The sequence below is a fragment of the Asterias amurensis genome, chromosome 5, assembly GCF_032118995.1.
Source record: "Asterias amurensis chromosome 5, ASM3211899v1".
Classification (NCBI taxonomy): domain Eukaryota; kingdom Metazoa; phylum Echinodermata; class Asteroidea; order Forcipulatida; family Asteriidae; genus Asterias; species Asterias amurensis.
The window spans coordinates 7901317-7916861 of NC_092652.1; the positions used below are offsets into that span (position 1 = coordinate 7901317).

Consider the following 15545-nt stretch of genomic DNA (forward strand, 5'->3'; position numbering starts at 1 on the left):
TGAATTATTGGCAAATCTAAGAATCAAAGATTAAACGCACCACCCATTGAGTCAACCAAAATATTGTTAACAAAATCAAGCTTCCACCCCACCCCACCCCCAAAAATATAGTAATAATATTGTATAAAACAATAAAAAAGAAAAAGAAAACCCGCAAATTGTCACTCAAGTTTAATGTTATGTTTATTCATAACCACGCAACGGATAACCTTTATCCCTTCTTGACGAGTGGGGAGTAAATATCTGTAGCACCACTCATCAAAAGGGAAATATTGTTTACTAGAGTTTGTACGCCGTTGCCACCTCGTTGCCAGGAGCCTTTCGATAATTACATAGCAATTTACATGGTTACCGACATCAACAACAAACTTTGCTCCCAAGAGCAAAGATCTATCCCCGGGTAGGACAGGACTCGCAACTTCGCTACTGCGTTATTCTCCGTTCTGGATTCATTTAAGCGGGCAGTTGGAGAGATTTTACGGTGAGCACATTCAACACGATTTGACGTAAGTATAATAACCCGTGCGGTGTTTTGTGTTCTGCACTTGAATCATTATTCGAAGTTGGTAGTTTTCGAAGTGTCCGTTTTTGGTGTTATTAATGTCAAAGGAAATAGGGGAAATTAATGAAAATCGGGGTTCGAATCTAACTTGAGGAAGTGGCATAAAGTGAGGGTTCAGTTTTCTGGAGTAAAGCCTGTTCCATGCTTTCTTTGAAGGCGAATGCGATACGAGTGTTTACGGTACAAAATTCGCCACGATTATTTCGCATCAGTTTAAATATTGCTCAAAATCGTGCAAAACATTAGTAAGTGAAGGCAGTCCTGTGACTTCAACATTTATATCGCATTTACATTCGCAGGATAATTGTCAGATTCAATTTATTTTTAACAGAAGAAAGAGACAATGACTGCGCGATCTGGCTTTACAACATTTTTTTATAATTTTTTCTTCATTTTCATCAATTTATTTCGTCTACCTCAGAAAATAAAAAAAATATTAAATGCAAGATACAAGTCACATTTTTTCATCAAGTCTAAGGTGAAAGACTTGACGATCGGTTCCAGGTTATATTCACTGAGTACATTTTATTTATTGGCGGCTTCTTTTTATCTTTTTGCTACACATTTGTCTTTGTTTAAACTAATCCTTTGTTTTTCGTCATTTATGTTACATAATGATTTGATTTTTATATTTGTATATTACAATATTGTGCTTCTGTTATTCCTTTATTTTTCCGTCGTTCTTCAGTAAATTATCTGAACATTATTCGACGAAGCAAATGATTTGACGAAAAACTTGTATTCTATGAAGTTTATTGTTAAGTGCTTGTTCTTTTTCCCATTTCAAAGTAAGAGCAATTTGTGGCAAGTAGCTTCTAACTACTTTAAACTTCCATGCATTCAAAGGTTGGTACGTTTGGTTAATGACAATTACAACTAAGGCCTACTTGGTCAAACGTACAACAGCTTTGGATGGTAAAAAAACAACATTTTGAGGAACTTCTCAACTCGAAGTACTGTTGTTGTGGAAAAAGATATCACTGATCATCACAACAGAATTTGTGAATCTGAGAAGCGTTACTGAATGTAAGGTTTCTTAGATTGTGTAGTCAAACTGTATAACATTCTTCCTGCGTGCACGACCACTCCGTATTTTCGGCAATACTGTCTCAAATTTGCAACCACCTTTTGAAATGAAATCTTCACATGTTAGTGAAAGGCAGTGGACACTATTGGTAATTGTCAAAGACTAGCCTTCACAGTTGGTGCATCTCAACATATGCAGAACATAACTAACCTGGGAAAATTTGAGCTCAATCGGTCATCGAAGTTGCGAGATAACAAATGAAAGAAAAAACACGCTTGTCGCACGCAAGTTGTGTGCGTTTAGATAGTTGATTTCAAGACCTCAATTTCTAAATATAAGGTCTCGAAATCAAATACGTGGAAAATTACTTCTTTCCCGAAACTACATTACTTTAGAGGGAGCCGTTCCTCACAGTGTTTTATATTGCCTTTAAATTGTAATGAGGTCTAACTATGTATAATCGAAACAGTGGTTTCAATTTCCTAAACGTGTACAATCTCTCTAAATGCCTGACGGACCTCTGCAACAATATGGTAACATTTTGGAAATCAAACATTATAAACAAAATTATCATGTCCCTTCTCCATAAATGCTGCAAGTTCGTGTTTTTGGTTCCTCTTCTTTGATTCGAAAGCACAATTGCGATAATTAAAACAATTAACAGAATTACAAAAGTATAGCTAAAATTGAGAGAAAAAAAAGAAAGAAAAAAAAACCAAATAATAATAATAATTATAATAATAATAATAATAAAAATAATAATACAAAATAACATGCTAAAGCAGATAGAATTTACAGATTTTAAAATCGTACCAGTATCTGCCTTTCACGAATAGTTAATAATGCACCAGGATTTCACATTAATATTTGCACAGTATCTCATTGTATTATTGAGCGGCATGTCCGACTAGGATAGCTGTTGAACTTTGCGCTTAGTTACTGTACGTTATTGCTATAAATATTATGCGGGAAGTAGATATTGCTATGTACACTAGCCCGTATAAAATGCATGCACAAGTTACTTATTAATTAATCAAAGCATAAATAATGATATATGCATGGTCGTTTTGAACAAACGAACATAAACCCCACATTTCAATTTAAAGGCTGCACTGGACACCTTTGGTAAGTGGCAAAGACCATGTATTCTACTCACTTGGACTCAATTGGTCATCGAAGTTGCTAGATAATAATGAAATAAATTACACCCTTGTTGCACACATTATTTGTGAGTATAAGAAAATACCCCCTTGTAAATGCCTACTTTACTTCAGAGAGAGCCGTTTATCACAATTATACTACCGACATTTCTCCATTGCGTGTACAAAATGTGTCCAGAATGTGTTCACGCAGCATAAATGATCCACACATGAACTGTGTAACATACTGTTAAATTCTATTTCAGATAACATATTAAAGAAGCATCATGGAAAAATACACGGCCGAGATTTTCCGTCTTACTATAGTACTTGTGTTAGGTGAGTCATAACTGAGAGTAACTTCAAAATTAATATTTAAAGGGTCTGCGTACGTATGATAATGAGTCTGAAAATTAATGTCAATGTAAACTTACGTTGATAAGATGTACAGCAGCCCAATGTTAACTTTAATTATATTGAATTTTAACTCGTTCTTTGTAATGGAGGTGTAAAGACGGAATTTATGCCGAGAGACGGGTGTGGATACTAAACGACTGACCTCATAACCCTTACGACAAAATGTATTTCATCTATTTTGGCAAATATGAACGGGGGTTAAAGAGAAAGGCCTAAGTTTGTAATAATAAAAAGGGTTTGCGGTAACACCAATCATGTATACTAGGTATCTCTTTTGAGTTAAGCGTTGGTTCTGTTCTGAAGAAAAAAAACCGGTGGTTAACGACTCAATGTGTCGATCAAGAATGACTCTGGAGATCGTCTTCGTCTTCTCCTGAAGACCATCTGAGCATACTGATCAAAACGTTGAGTCGTGTACTACAGGTTATTTTCAACACCAACACTACTCAAACAGAGATATTCAAATGGTGTGTTACTTCCACCATGCAAAGTTTCAAATCCTACTTGAGTTACTTAAATGACTTTTCCATGTGTGTTTGTGTGTGGTACCTTTTTGTAAAGCAGTTGCTTGTATTTTGGGACAAACGGCCACGACGGATGTGGCTGGAACCGAAATAACAACAGCACCTACAGCCGAAATGACAGCAGAACCTGAAACCAAAACGGCTGGAACTCACACGTATGGGCCAACTGTAAAACGAACCGAGGCAGGGGCCGTCACTGAAGCCATTACAACCAATCCAGTGAATACAACCAATCCAGTGACTACAACCAATCCAGTGACTAAAAGCAATGGTAAGCGACTTATCGATAGGGCCTGCCACACCATGGCATTTCGCCTGAACGTATGCCGACGTATTCACTAAATATAGTTCGACATTTTTTAAAGTCCAAGAACGTCCACAGTCCTGAAGAATTGCATCTGGAAAATCTGAGTCGACACCACTAAAATTCTCTAAACGTCTGACGTTTAGCTTTGGCCGGAAAAGCCCTATAATATCAACATGACACCGATGAACATTGCACAATGTACCGAAAGAAAGGTTTTCTGAAGCCACAAAGAAAACCTGTTAAAAATAAACTCAGTGCTTTCCTAGTTTTTCAAAGAGTGAATATCAGGCAAAACATAAGAGTGAAGTTTCCCATTATAAACATATCATATCATATATATCATGTATTTTTTATAATAAGTGCACATTCGAGAACATAATCTGTATGTTTATGTATTTCGTTACACATCATGCACACACAATGTGGTAAGCATTTTGTAACAATATATAATTACTCAACCACCACCCCACCAGCAAACGAAACTGTTATGAAAGTAACTATTTAAAGACACTGAACGCTATTGATAATTTTATTGCCAAAGACCAGTCTTCTTACTTAGTGTATCTCAACATATGCATAAAGTAACAAACCTGTGACAATTTGAGCTCATTGGTCGTCGGAGTTGCGGGATAATAATGAAAGAAAAAATACCTTGTCACACGAACGTGTTTCCAGCCGTTGCAACTGTCAACTTGTCGCACAATGTTGAAAGTAGACTGGTGCTTTGTTTAAAGCAACGTTTTACTATACAACGATCCAATTATATCCATGTATTATAAACAACCAGCATAAATATACGGATCCGGCAAATCCTTCGACGCATCGTGATCTTTTGGGTTATAGGATAGAAACGTTAAACGTATTCGTCTGACAGCCTATACTGATGTACTACTAGACTACTAGACCATTTTTATTTTTGAGTTGCCGATGAAAAGTACAAAGGAAATAACCAACGTGTGCGTAATTTCAACGAGTACAAGATGTGGTTCAAGGTTTAACAGCCGCGTCGGTTTTACCAAACTCTTCTTAATAATGTATAATAATTTGGTTTGCGGTAACACCATGTGTGTATCTACTTGCCAGGTAGAGTTGTTCTTAGGGAACTGTCTTGCTTTATTCTACTGCCGCGGAGTAGATAATCGGAGGTTCGAGAGACTTCTCAGTTCTGAAAAGAACTGTCCTGCTTTTTAACTAAGAACAACTCTACCTGGCAAGTATACCAAATATACATTCATATCTCACCATGCAATGCCTCAAATCCTATCTTCTTAATAACTTGCGATAAATCTTAAAGGAACACGTTGCCTTGGATCGGTCGAGTTGGTCTTTGAAAAGCGTTTGTAACCGTTTTTTATGAAATGTATATGGGTAGAAAGCTGTTGTAAAAGTAGAATACAATGATCCACACAAACATGCCTCAAAAATGCGTGGTTTTCCTTTTACCTCGTCGACTAACACGTCGGCCATTTATGGGGGTCAAAAATTTTGACTCCCATAAATGGCCGACCGTGTTAGTTCGCACAGTAGAAGGAAAACTATGGTGGCCCTGAAGGGACATCGCATATCGCAAACGTGTGCGCATACGTATGCAATGTCGTGAAACAATTCGCAAATATGTGCGCACACGAATGCAATGTCGTGAAACAATTCGCGAATATGTGCGCACACGTATGCAATGTCGTGAAACAATTCGCAAATATGTGCGCACACGTATGCAATGTCGTGAAACAATTCGCGAATATGTGCGCACACGTATGCAATGTCGTGAAACAATTCGTGAATATGTGCGCACACGTCTGCGAATATTATTTGCGATGTCGTGAATTTTATTGCATACCATGTTGCATACCTTTGAATAAAATGTCTAATGATCTGGGGGGTTTCTTTCCAACAGTGAGATAAGCGGTAGTCATTGCAGCAGTAGTCTTTGTTGTGAGGCAAGCGAGGCGTGTGGTCGTCCTTGGCCTGGTGCCAAGTTCCTGGGTATACACATGCTTTACAGAGGGAGCCTGCTGTAGCGCCACAGGACTCCCTAGATCGGTAACAAATTATCCACAACTATGACATCATCCTAATGGTATGCAACATGGTATGCAATAAAATTCACGACATTGCAAAACAAATCGCACTCGTGTGCGCACATATTCACGATTTGGTTCACGATATTGCATACGTGTGCGCACATATTCACGATTTGGTTCACGAGATTGCATACGTGTGCGCACATATTCGCGATTTGTTTCACGACATTGCATACGTGTGCGCACATATTTGCGAATTGTTTCACGACATTGCATACGTGTGCGCACATATTCGCGAATTGTTTCACGATATTGTATACGTGTGCACATATATTCGCGATTTGTTTCACGACATTGCATACGTGTGCGCACACGTTTGCGTTATGCGATGTCCCTTCGGGGCCACCATAGAAAACCACGCAATTTCGAGGCAAACTTGTGTGGATCATTGTATTCTATTTTTAAAACATCTTTCCAACCATATGCATTTTATAAAAAACGGTTACAAACGCTTTTGTTTTGACCAACTCGTCCGATCCAAGGCAACGTGTTCCTTTAAGTTCCGTATCCGAAGACGTTAGGACGCATTGAATCCATCCTAAGTTAGGGCGAGTTACTCGTCCTAACTCGAGATCCTAGCGTTTAGGATTAATCCCAGCGCTTCGTGAAATCAGCTGCGGGATTGGAAATTACACACAAATCTTTTAGTCTGAAAGATTATGAAATTCTTACTAAGAGCCATGTTTTATGTAGAACATTCTCCACTGAAATGAAGTTGTACTCGATAAAAACTGCGAGGCTGTTACTTGTACAAAACCAATTATGTCTGTCAAACTTCTTTTACATTTGCACATACACGGTCAACCTTTATAATGATAGTAATACTCAGAATTGAGAATGAAAAAAACCCGAATGTATTATGAAAAGGCCCTACAGCACTTATGAATAATGAATTTCATAATTGTTATTATCAGATCAGAGAGAGTTCGTGGGGACGTTGAAAATCACGAAACTTGGCGACAAAGTTGCTAATTTCACAGATGACTTAAAAGACCCCAAGAGCGAGCCGTTCAAGAAATCATCGACAATCGTCTGCGATGCAGTAAGTATAAGAATGAATAAGTGAGTCGCTCCGTTATGAGATATTTATCGTGAGTTGAGAACAAGAAAACGATAGAAAGGAAGACATTTGTTTTATAAGACATTGCCCGGCACATCGTAAACGAAAATTCTCAAAGGTAAGTTCCGTCGCCGGCAAATATTGCTTGCAATGCAGTAGATGCATGGATAAGTTAGTGGTTTCTATGTGGATTTGGAAGTATTTATCGGTTGAACTATATATGAGACCAAATCCTAAGCACCATGTAATGATGGTTAACAAGGTGCTGTGGCACAATATGCTGACAACCAAACCGGGAACGCCGGGGCGACCCCCTTGTCTTTACGATAAAGTGTTGCTACGCTCTTTTGCGTGCGTCACACTACACACGGGACCAACGGCTTTACGTCCCATCCGAAAGACGAATCATCATGTAAACACAGTTGTCACGACTGGGACTCGAACGTACACTCTGCTGATCAAAAACACCAGAGTTTAAATCCGGTGCTCTTAAAGGCAGTAGACAGTATTGGTAATTACTCAAAATAATTATTAGCATAAAATCTTACTTGGTAACGAGTAATTGGGAGAGGTTGCTGGTATAAAACATTGTGAGAAACAGCTCCCTCTGAAGTGACGTAGTTTTCAAGAAAGAAGATATTTTCCACGAATTTGATTTCGAGACCTCAGATTTAGAATTTGAGGTCTCGAAATCAAGCATCTGAAAGTACACAACTTCGTGTGGCAAGGGTGTTTTTTCTTTCATTATTATCTCGCAACTTCGACGACCGATTGAGCTCAAATTTTCCCAGGTTTGTTATTTTATGCATATGTTGAGATACACCAACTACGAAGACTAGTCTTTGACAATACCAATTGGGTCCAGTGTCTTTAAACGCTTGGCCATGACACGTAAATAATATGCAGCCAATCAAACCAGGAACACCCTTATTTATACGATAAAGTGCGCTAGGATATTTTACGTGCTTTACACAACACACGGGACCAAGGGCTTTACGTCCCATCATTGTCATCAATTTCAATTTTTTTTTTTAATATATCCAGCTCAAAATTGCCGCCAAGGACGACTCAATTGGCGAGGTGGAAGACTGTTCAATAACTTCATTTAAGGCAGGAAGTATTGTGGCGGATTTCTCACTCAAATTCAATGCCGATACAAAATTTACTGCAGCTCAACTTCAAGAAAAGCTGGTGGAAAGTTTCAATAGCTCCCTCGATACTGGTATAACATTAGACGTAACTTCAATTACTTTGGAGGGTGAGTTACAAAGTTTACTTTAAAGTTGGGACGGGGAGTTCACCTCAAGAAGAGAGATTTTAAGCTTTTTCAAGGTTGTTCATAAAACAACTTATTTTCATATGTTTTTTTCTACAATCTGTTTATTAATTTTTGTTAGCACTGTACACTCAGTACTTTCCCGAGTCCTGTGAAAAAAATATTACAGGCATGTTACTCGGGTGGGATTCGAACCCACGAACCTTGCAGTTCTAGAGCAGTGTCTTACCAACTAGACTACCGAGGATGCCCGGTTACTGGAGACAGCTCAAATCCTAAACTTTGGCAGCGGGTACCGCAACGATAACAGTAATTCAAGCATAAAATTGCCTCCACGTCACGTTTTTAATATTTTTGTTCAATTTGGTCTACATCTCTTAAATCTGTTTGATGTTTCCAAAATGTTCAGTGTTTTGTCTGGACTGTTTCAATCAAGGTCAGTTTGTTAGTTTTCCCGCTGTATGTTAAAAAAAGGTTTCATCTATTGTTGAATCGCCTCGTTGGATTAAAGACTAAACATTTCTAATTAGTGTTTTTGTCCGTTACAATTTCAGAGAAAACTGGGGAGGAGAAAGCACGTAAGTGAACCATATTATTGTTTCGAGCATGTAAGGACAATAAATTATTTCAGTTTTGTGCATGGATAATTCCCCCTGTTGCACCGCAAATGGTTTAACCGATATGTTCACAGGTTTGTAATTAAAGTCACCTGGAAGTGGTATTTTTTCAAAATAAAGCCTTTGTCACTAACATATGTGTTTTGATGAGTGGAATGTGAATAAACAGTTAACTAAGGTTTTAAAAAAGTTCTTATGTTATTTACAAATTTAATTTAGCAGACCCCGACCCGAGAGGGCGCTGTTCGTGACGTCAATCGAGGCAGACTTTGCCTGTAATGCGTAGAGTAAACACAATTGCAAAGTATATGTACGGACCAAGTCGTGAGTTTGTACGTTTAAAAAAAAAAATGTTTTTTTCCGGCAATGCCGACCAGGTGTTTTGCTGCTGAATGCAGAAAAACACTTTTTGAAATGTACCAAATCACGACTTGGACGTACATGTACTTTGCATGTGTGTTTACTATACGCATTGCAGGCAAAGTCTGCCTCGATTGACGTCACAAAAGGGGTAGGCGGAGTCAGCCCCCCCCCCAACAACTTTATATATATTTTTTAAACATATAAATCGTGACAAACAATTACTAAAAAAAATGTTTTATTGTTCGTAAGCATATACTCTTATGTTTGAAAGAAAACAAATCTATTTCCAGGTGACTTTAATCATTTTGATCACACAAAACATGAACACTGGCACTGTCTGTGACTTTTATCAGCTCTGCCATACCTTTATAGACTGGCACTGTCTGTGACTATTATCAGCTCTTCCATACCTTTATAGACACTGGACACATTTGGTAATAGTCAGGTGACCAGTATTTTCACTCGGTGTATCCCAACATTATGCATAAAATAACAAACCTGGGAAGTTTTAACTCAATTGTCATAGAAGTTGCAAAAGAATTATGAAAGAAGGAAAGAAAAAGATGAAATTAAAAAAATAAAGTAGCACAAACGAAAGAAAAAGATATTTCCCTCTAATCGCGTACACGATAACTAGTTGTATATTGTTGTACGTACACGGTAAGTCTAAACTTATATTGTACATACACGATAAGTTTTTGATTTATTGTGTACGTACATAATAGGAAATATGTGTCCATGTAGCGACAATATCAATCGCTTTCCAAATTATCACTTCTGCAACGCGGCTCATTTCCCCAAGAAGTGTTCATTATTATGAGAGACCAGCTTAATATTAGTATCTTTATTTCTTGAAGATTTAACACTTAATCTTCAATCCTGTCTGTTCAACCACCAGCTGCTGGGTTGTCGACCGGAGCGATTGCCGGCATAGCCGTTGGGGCTGCAGTGGGTGGACTTCTCCTTATTGTTGTTCTCGTGCTTGTTATCATGAAGTGTGCGGGAGGCAGCAGTAAGGTATCCGGCAGTGATCAGGATTTAAGGCCAGCGGCACCGCCAGGAGACGCTGAGGTTGACAGGAGTGATGGTGTGTTGCGTGCGTAATAATAATAGCTCCCCACAGATCGAAAACCTCATAATAATTGTTTGCTTTTTCTCTCTTTTGGCCAATAAAGAGTATAGGGTCTTAAATCGTTACGTCGTGGAATGAAGAATATTTAAAACCATATTGGGCTACCTGTGTCTTTAAAAATACGCGGCACTGCCGATGTTTTCCCATAAGAACCAGCACAATGTCTTACACTAGACAATTTTGATTTTTGGAACGCTAGGTGGCAGCAGACTGGCCGAGTAAGTTCGTGCGGTTCTTGTTAATGTGGGCACTTGCCACCGAGCATTTCGAAGTCCTCCATACATGGCTTAGTTATAGAAAACAGCGACGATTTGTTTACAAACGTAAGATATTAATCAGGTGGAGGGGTTTTGTTTTCTTCTTCTGTGTTTTCCGTGTTCCTACTACGATGGCCTTACAAAAGTTTGAAAAGCTGGCAAGTGCAACCTTCGATCGCAGTTACGGTTGTCGGTTTGTGCACCCTTTTGTCGAATTACTAAAATAAATTACCGAGCAATCTCAGTAGGGCTGTGATGTGAAAGCAGTGGGGCAAATGGCGTTTTGCATGACTGGTGCAGACGTAAAGAAAAACCTCCGCAATACACACAGTGTACGCCTAGGGGCATTGTAAGGAAAAATTACCAAAACTTGCTTTAATATTTCGAAACTAAAATATTACACATTATAATCCCTGTCAAAAAAATGACAGTAAAAAGAAATAACTAAAACTTTACAACTTTTTTTTTTAATTTTGTACAGTTTTTGTTGTATGTGTTGGTTTAGAAAACTAAAATAAAATTATGTGAATTATTTTTAAGCATACTTTTCACGAATGAATAATACATCCCAGATACAACAATACTAAATATATCTTTAAAAAATGTACATAGTGTTACAAGTTTTTACCATTTTATAGATATACATATTTGGTATTTTCAACAGAGTTACGCAGAAGACGGGGTCACATATTGTTCGGTAACTTGTACTATAGGTTTTCCCGGCCAATTTCAGCAAAAAATTAACCAATTTCATTAACATGCATTCAAATTCACGCATTTTCCCCTAATCCCCTTAAACCAGGGTTTCTTTTTAGCTCTTTTAATGCCTTCAATTTCGTTTTCATGCACACACGTTCGCATTTTTCTCGTTCAGATTCGCTTCAGTCATTCTATTTCATTTATAGGTATTCAAGACTACACTTTGACCGTTCTTAAATGGAATTTCTACTACATTATTTACAAGTGATGCATTCAAATTAAGACTCACCGAAGCGAACATGATTTTGCTGCTAGTTTGAGTTTTCTTTTTCATTTATGTGCAACGAATTTCAATTTCTTTGCATTCAAATTAAAGATGAGTTAGACCCCCTATGGCTTTATGACTTAACTAAGAATTATACCTCCTTTGCTAGCACATACATGTACTTGTCATGGGTGTTTCTGCTACAGTGCGGTACATGTCAAGTTATAAGTTAACAAGTTTTTTTAATGAACAAAAAGCTTAAAATTATAAAGGGTCGTTATAAAATTTTAAAACAAATTAATCTCAATGTTATCTTGCAATGTGCCGACCAGGGGCAGCCATTGTTCGTTCAAAACCTTTGGGCTTAAACGTCAAACCGGTGTACAAATGAGTTACCCTGAAAGTATCTGCCTTTATATAGGATAGCAACGAATCAGCACATAACATATAATTTGAATTTGAATGCAGACAGATGGAAAATGTTTGCCCATTAATGAAATTGAATGGTTGACCAGCTCTTGCTGATGGCTTTAACGAAATTGAATGAGTCTTGCGGCCTGATGAAATTGAATGATTTTGTTTGACCAGTGAATGCTTAAAATGTTGAAATTGAATAACTCTTTTTGACTCTTGAATGCTGATTCAAAGTGCATTCATTTTCAAAACGAAAACGAATGAGCCAGGAGTTAACGTGAATGGATTTTTGTTGCATTTGACCGGGAAAACCTATATTAATTGCTGTTTAATTTGTTTGAAGAGAAACAAAAGACTTGACAAGTAATCACAGTTTTATTAAAGTTGTGTGTTGATGTTTCGATAAATTAATTTGTCTGTATAGATCAGAACAACACAAATAGGGCCTGGTGCATGTTCGTGTTTCTTAAAATTGTGTAGAAGGTAGTTTTTTTTTATGAGCCCATCCCCTTTAATAAAAACGCACCAATTGTACATTGAGATATTCTTCATGCTATTCCTTGCTTTACCAAACAGAGGATGTGAGGATGTATAGAAAGGCACGGGTGGATTTCACAAAGGTAGTCCTAACTTAGGACTGGTCCTTGAGATAGGACCAGTCCTAAGTTAGGATGGGTTACTGGTCCTAACTTAGGACCAGTCCTATCTCTTAACATTGCCTAGGACTAGTCCTAAGTTAGGACTACCTTTGTGAAATCCACCCCCGAGCTAGTTTGTAAGATAAAAATTGGTGATAGACCCGCCTGTAAAGTGTGTGTGCAGCAAGGATCGATTTCACAAACATATAGATTCATTCAATAACGAGTTGTCACTTATAGTGCCTTTGGCGTATAGTGATTTCCATTGTGGTTGCAGCGAATAATTAGGTTGGTATTCCGATTCATATTGGGCACGTTTTTGTGAGAAAACTAAACCCGGGCTGCAACTGCGCTCGAATACATTGAGCACTTTAGATTCATCGTGAAATGACTGCCAAATATTATTGTCAGCATGACTTTAATTGTGTTATGACATCACACGTTGCTTAGCAATTAGGATTGATGCACAGATAATATCGAACTTAGCTTTTTGTTAAATCAACCAGAGGGATTGTAAAAAAGCAAAAACAGGGTGGTGATTTTTTGGTGAGGCAGTTTAAAGACAGTGTACACTATTGGTAATTGTCAAAGACGAGTCTTCACAGTTGGTGTATCTCAACATATGCATAAAATAACAAACCTGTGAAAATTTGAGCTTAATCGGTCGTCGAAGTTGCGAGATAATAAAGAAAGAAAAAACACCTTGTCACACGGAGTTGTGTGCTTTCAGATGCTTGCTATCGAGACCTCAAATTCTAAACTTGAGGCCTCGAAATCAAATTCGTGGAAAATAAATTCTTTCTCGAAAACACTCCACTTCAGAGGGAGGCATTTCTCAAAATGTTTAATACTACCAACCTCTCTCTATTACTCGATACCAAGTAAGGTTTTATGCTAATAATTATTTTGAGTAATTACCATTAGTGTCCACTGCCTTTAAACAGATTGTGCATTTTGCATGTCGAATTTTTAGTTGATATACCGATGTAAAGCCATTATACACTTTCGGTAAACAGTATTGTCCAAGTCCCACACTTCGTGTATCATCGGAGTCGGGAGAAATTAACGGGAAAACCCACTCTTGTTTTCGCGCGTTTCGCCGTGTCATGACATGTGTTTACTATAAATCCGTAATTCTCGCTATCGAGAATTGATATTGTTTTAATGTTTTCTCAAAAAGTAATGCATTTCATGGAATAATATTTCAAGAGAAGTCTTTCACATTACCTTCTGTAGACCCTGTAAATTATTTGTAAATCTGTGAACTTTTTTTTTTCGTCTGTACCGAAAGTGTTTAATGGCTTTAATAATGGGTTGAAGTGTGTTCACGTATAAAAATCACCGCAGCAGCCCACAACTAAAACTTTGAACAGCTCGCTCAAACTTAAAACTAACTCAAATATTGTGGTTCTAAAATGAATAACGTAAAATCACCACAAGAGAGAAACAAACATTGACTAATCTATTGCATGCGTGTGTACTCAGCGCCGAATTTTTGTCTGCAGTTATTATTTTGATTTGTAAAATAGTTGCTATTTTAGATAATGTACTTATCCACGTCCGGTGATTACAGGTTCAAATTGGTAGAAACTAATGAGGTCAACCTAAACATAATAACTGTACCCACTACCTTTAACTCCCTTGTGCTAAATTGCTTGATATTTGTACATCATGAATTTGTTTTTATATGGTTTAACTCGTATACACCAAAGTTTAAACTCAACATGGATGTGGGTTTCTTGCCGTGATTTGTATTTTAGTATACATTAAAATAAAAGTAAAATAAATATTACGTTTAAAACGTAAACATATGTTGACTTATATCGAGAAGTACTGACAATGCCTCATTCTTTCTAGACTTGACTCAAGTCCCAATCCCGTGCCAGCGTCAAAGAAATAATAGTTTCCGGGCCCCAACCTTGATCGCCGCTGCAATAACTACATTTTGACGATGGGGGCGCACTTGTCTTATGTGACTTGACTGCTGGCGCGTTGTGTTTCGGACCTCACACGATCAAGGGACTTGAATCAAGTCTACATTCTTTCCAGTGTTTATTGTACTACACAGTGTAGGCTATACACTGAACATAAGTTTTTGAGTCAGTGGTGTACTGAGAGTGGAGAGTGAGGGGGATGTAATCTTATATACTCAGGTCAACCATTCTCTTCTGGTTGTCCCCATATCATATTTTTAATGACATTTGTGTCATTTATATGACAATTTCTGGAAAAATAAATATAGTTTTAATACTTGCTGACGATATGCACTTTTTCCATTGTTCACGAACGGTTACTTTTTGCAGTGGATACTATAGGTTAAAGATTATGAATTGTGTCTTTAAAAAAAATGCAGTTTTAAAACGTTATTAATATAAAGGGGTCCATCAGCCAACTATCAAGAGACAATTTTGAAGTAAAAAAAAGCATGTACGACGAATTGACGCGATTTTCCTGAAAACATTGCTCTGTGAATTCTCAAAACCTTGACGACTTACGAAGCTGAAACTTATACAGGTTCTATTTCATTCTCACTGAGTATGGATTCATGTCATGGCCAAAAACTTGATTTACAAAAGCTATCGAAACCATCTAAAGCAAACTTGAAAACACAACTTATTATACTTCTCACAAAAAACAAGAAAGCAACATATATAGTAACAGTTTGTGGTAATATCAAGCAATGGTAATCTCTAAAATGAGTTGATGTGGTTCTGAAAATAAACTTTGGTTCCAACTCGACATTTCTTTCGATCAGTATGCTCTGATC

General features: G+C 37.4%; 1 protein-coding gene across 3 annotated transcripts; it reads left to right on the forward strand.

The window, feature by feature from the left end:
* Nucleotides 1-388: 388 nt before the first annotated feature.
* On the forward strand, nt 389-14608 carry LOC139937031 (uncharacterized). 3 transcript variants are annotated; one of them, XM_071931982.1, is made up of 8 exons: nt 391-506; nt 2995-3067; nt 3707-3875; nt 3912-3940; nt 6972-7099; nt 8162-8375; nt 8948-8971; nt 10272-14608. In XM_071931982.1, the coding sequence occupies exons 2-8, from the start codon at nt 3016-3018 to the stop codon at nt 10475-10477; spliced, it is 822 nt and encodes a 273-aa protein (XP_071788083.1). In that variant the 5' UTR covers nt 391-506; nt 2995-3015; the 3' UTR covers nt 10478-14608. The 3 variants fall into 3 exon arrangements, with proteins under 3 accessions (XP_071788081.1, XP_071788083.1, XP_071788082.1); XM_071931980.1 differs by having other exon boundaries at nt 389-506; nt 3707-3940; XM_071931981.1 differs by having other exon boundaries at nt 3710-3940.
* The last annotated feature ends 937 nt before the right edge of the window (nt 14609-15545 follow it).

Excerpts from the sequence above, each read along its gene's own strand:
- LOC139937031 (XM_071931980.1), top strand. The coding sequence starts at position 3,016 with ATGGAAAAATACACGGCCGAGATTTTCCGTCTTACTATAGTACTTGTG. Across the intron at positions 3,068-3,706 it reads TACTATAGTACTTGTGTTAG|CAGTTGCTTGTATTTTGGGA; the intron begins GTGAGTCATAAC and ends CTTTTTGTAAAG. Across the intron at positions 7,100-8,161 it reads CGACAATCGTCTGCGATGCA|CTCAAAATTGCCGCCAAGGA; the intron begins GTAAGTATAAGA and ends TAATATATCCAG.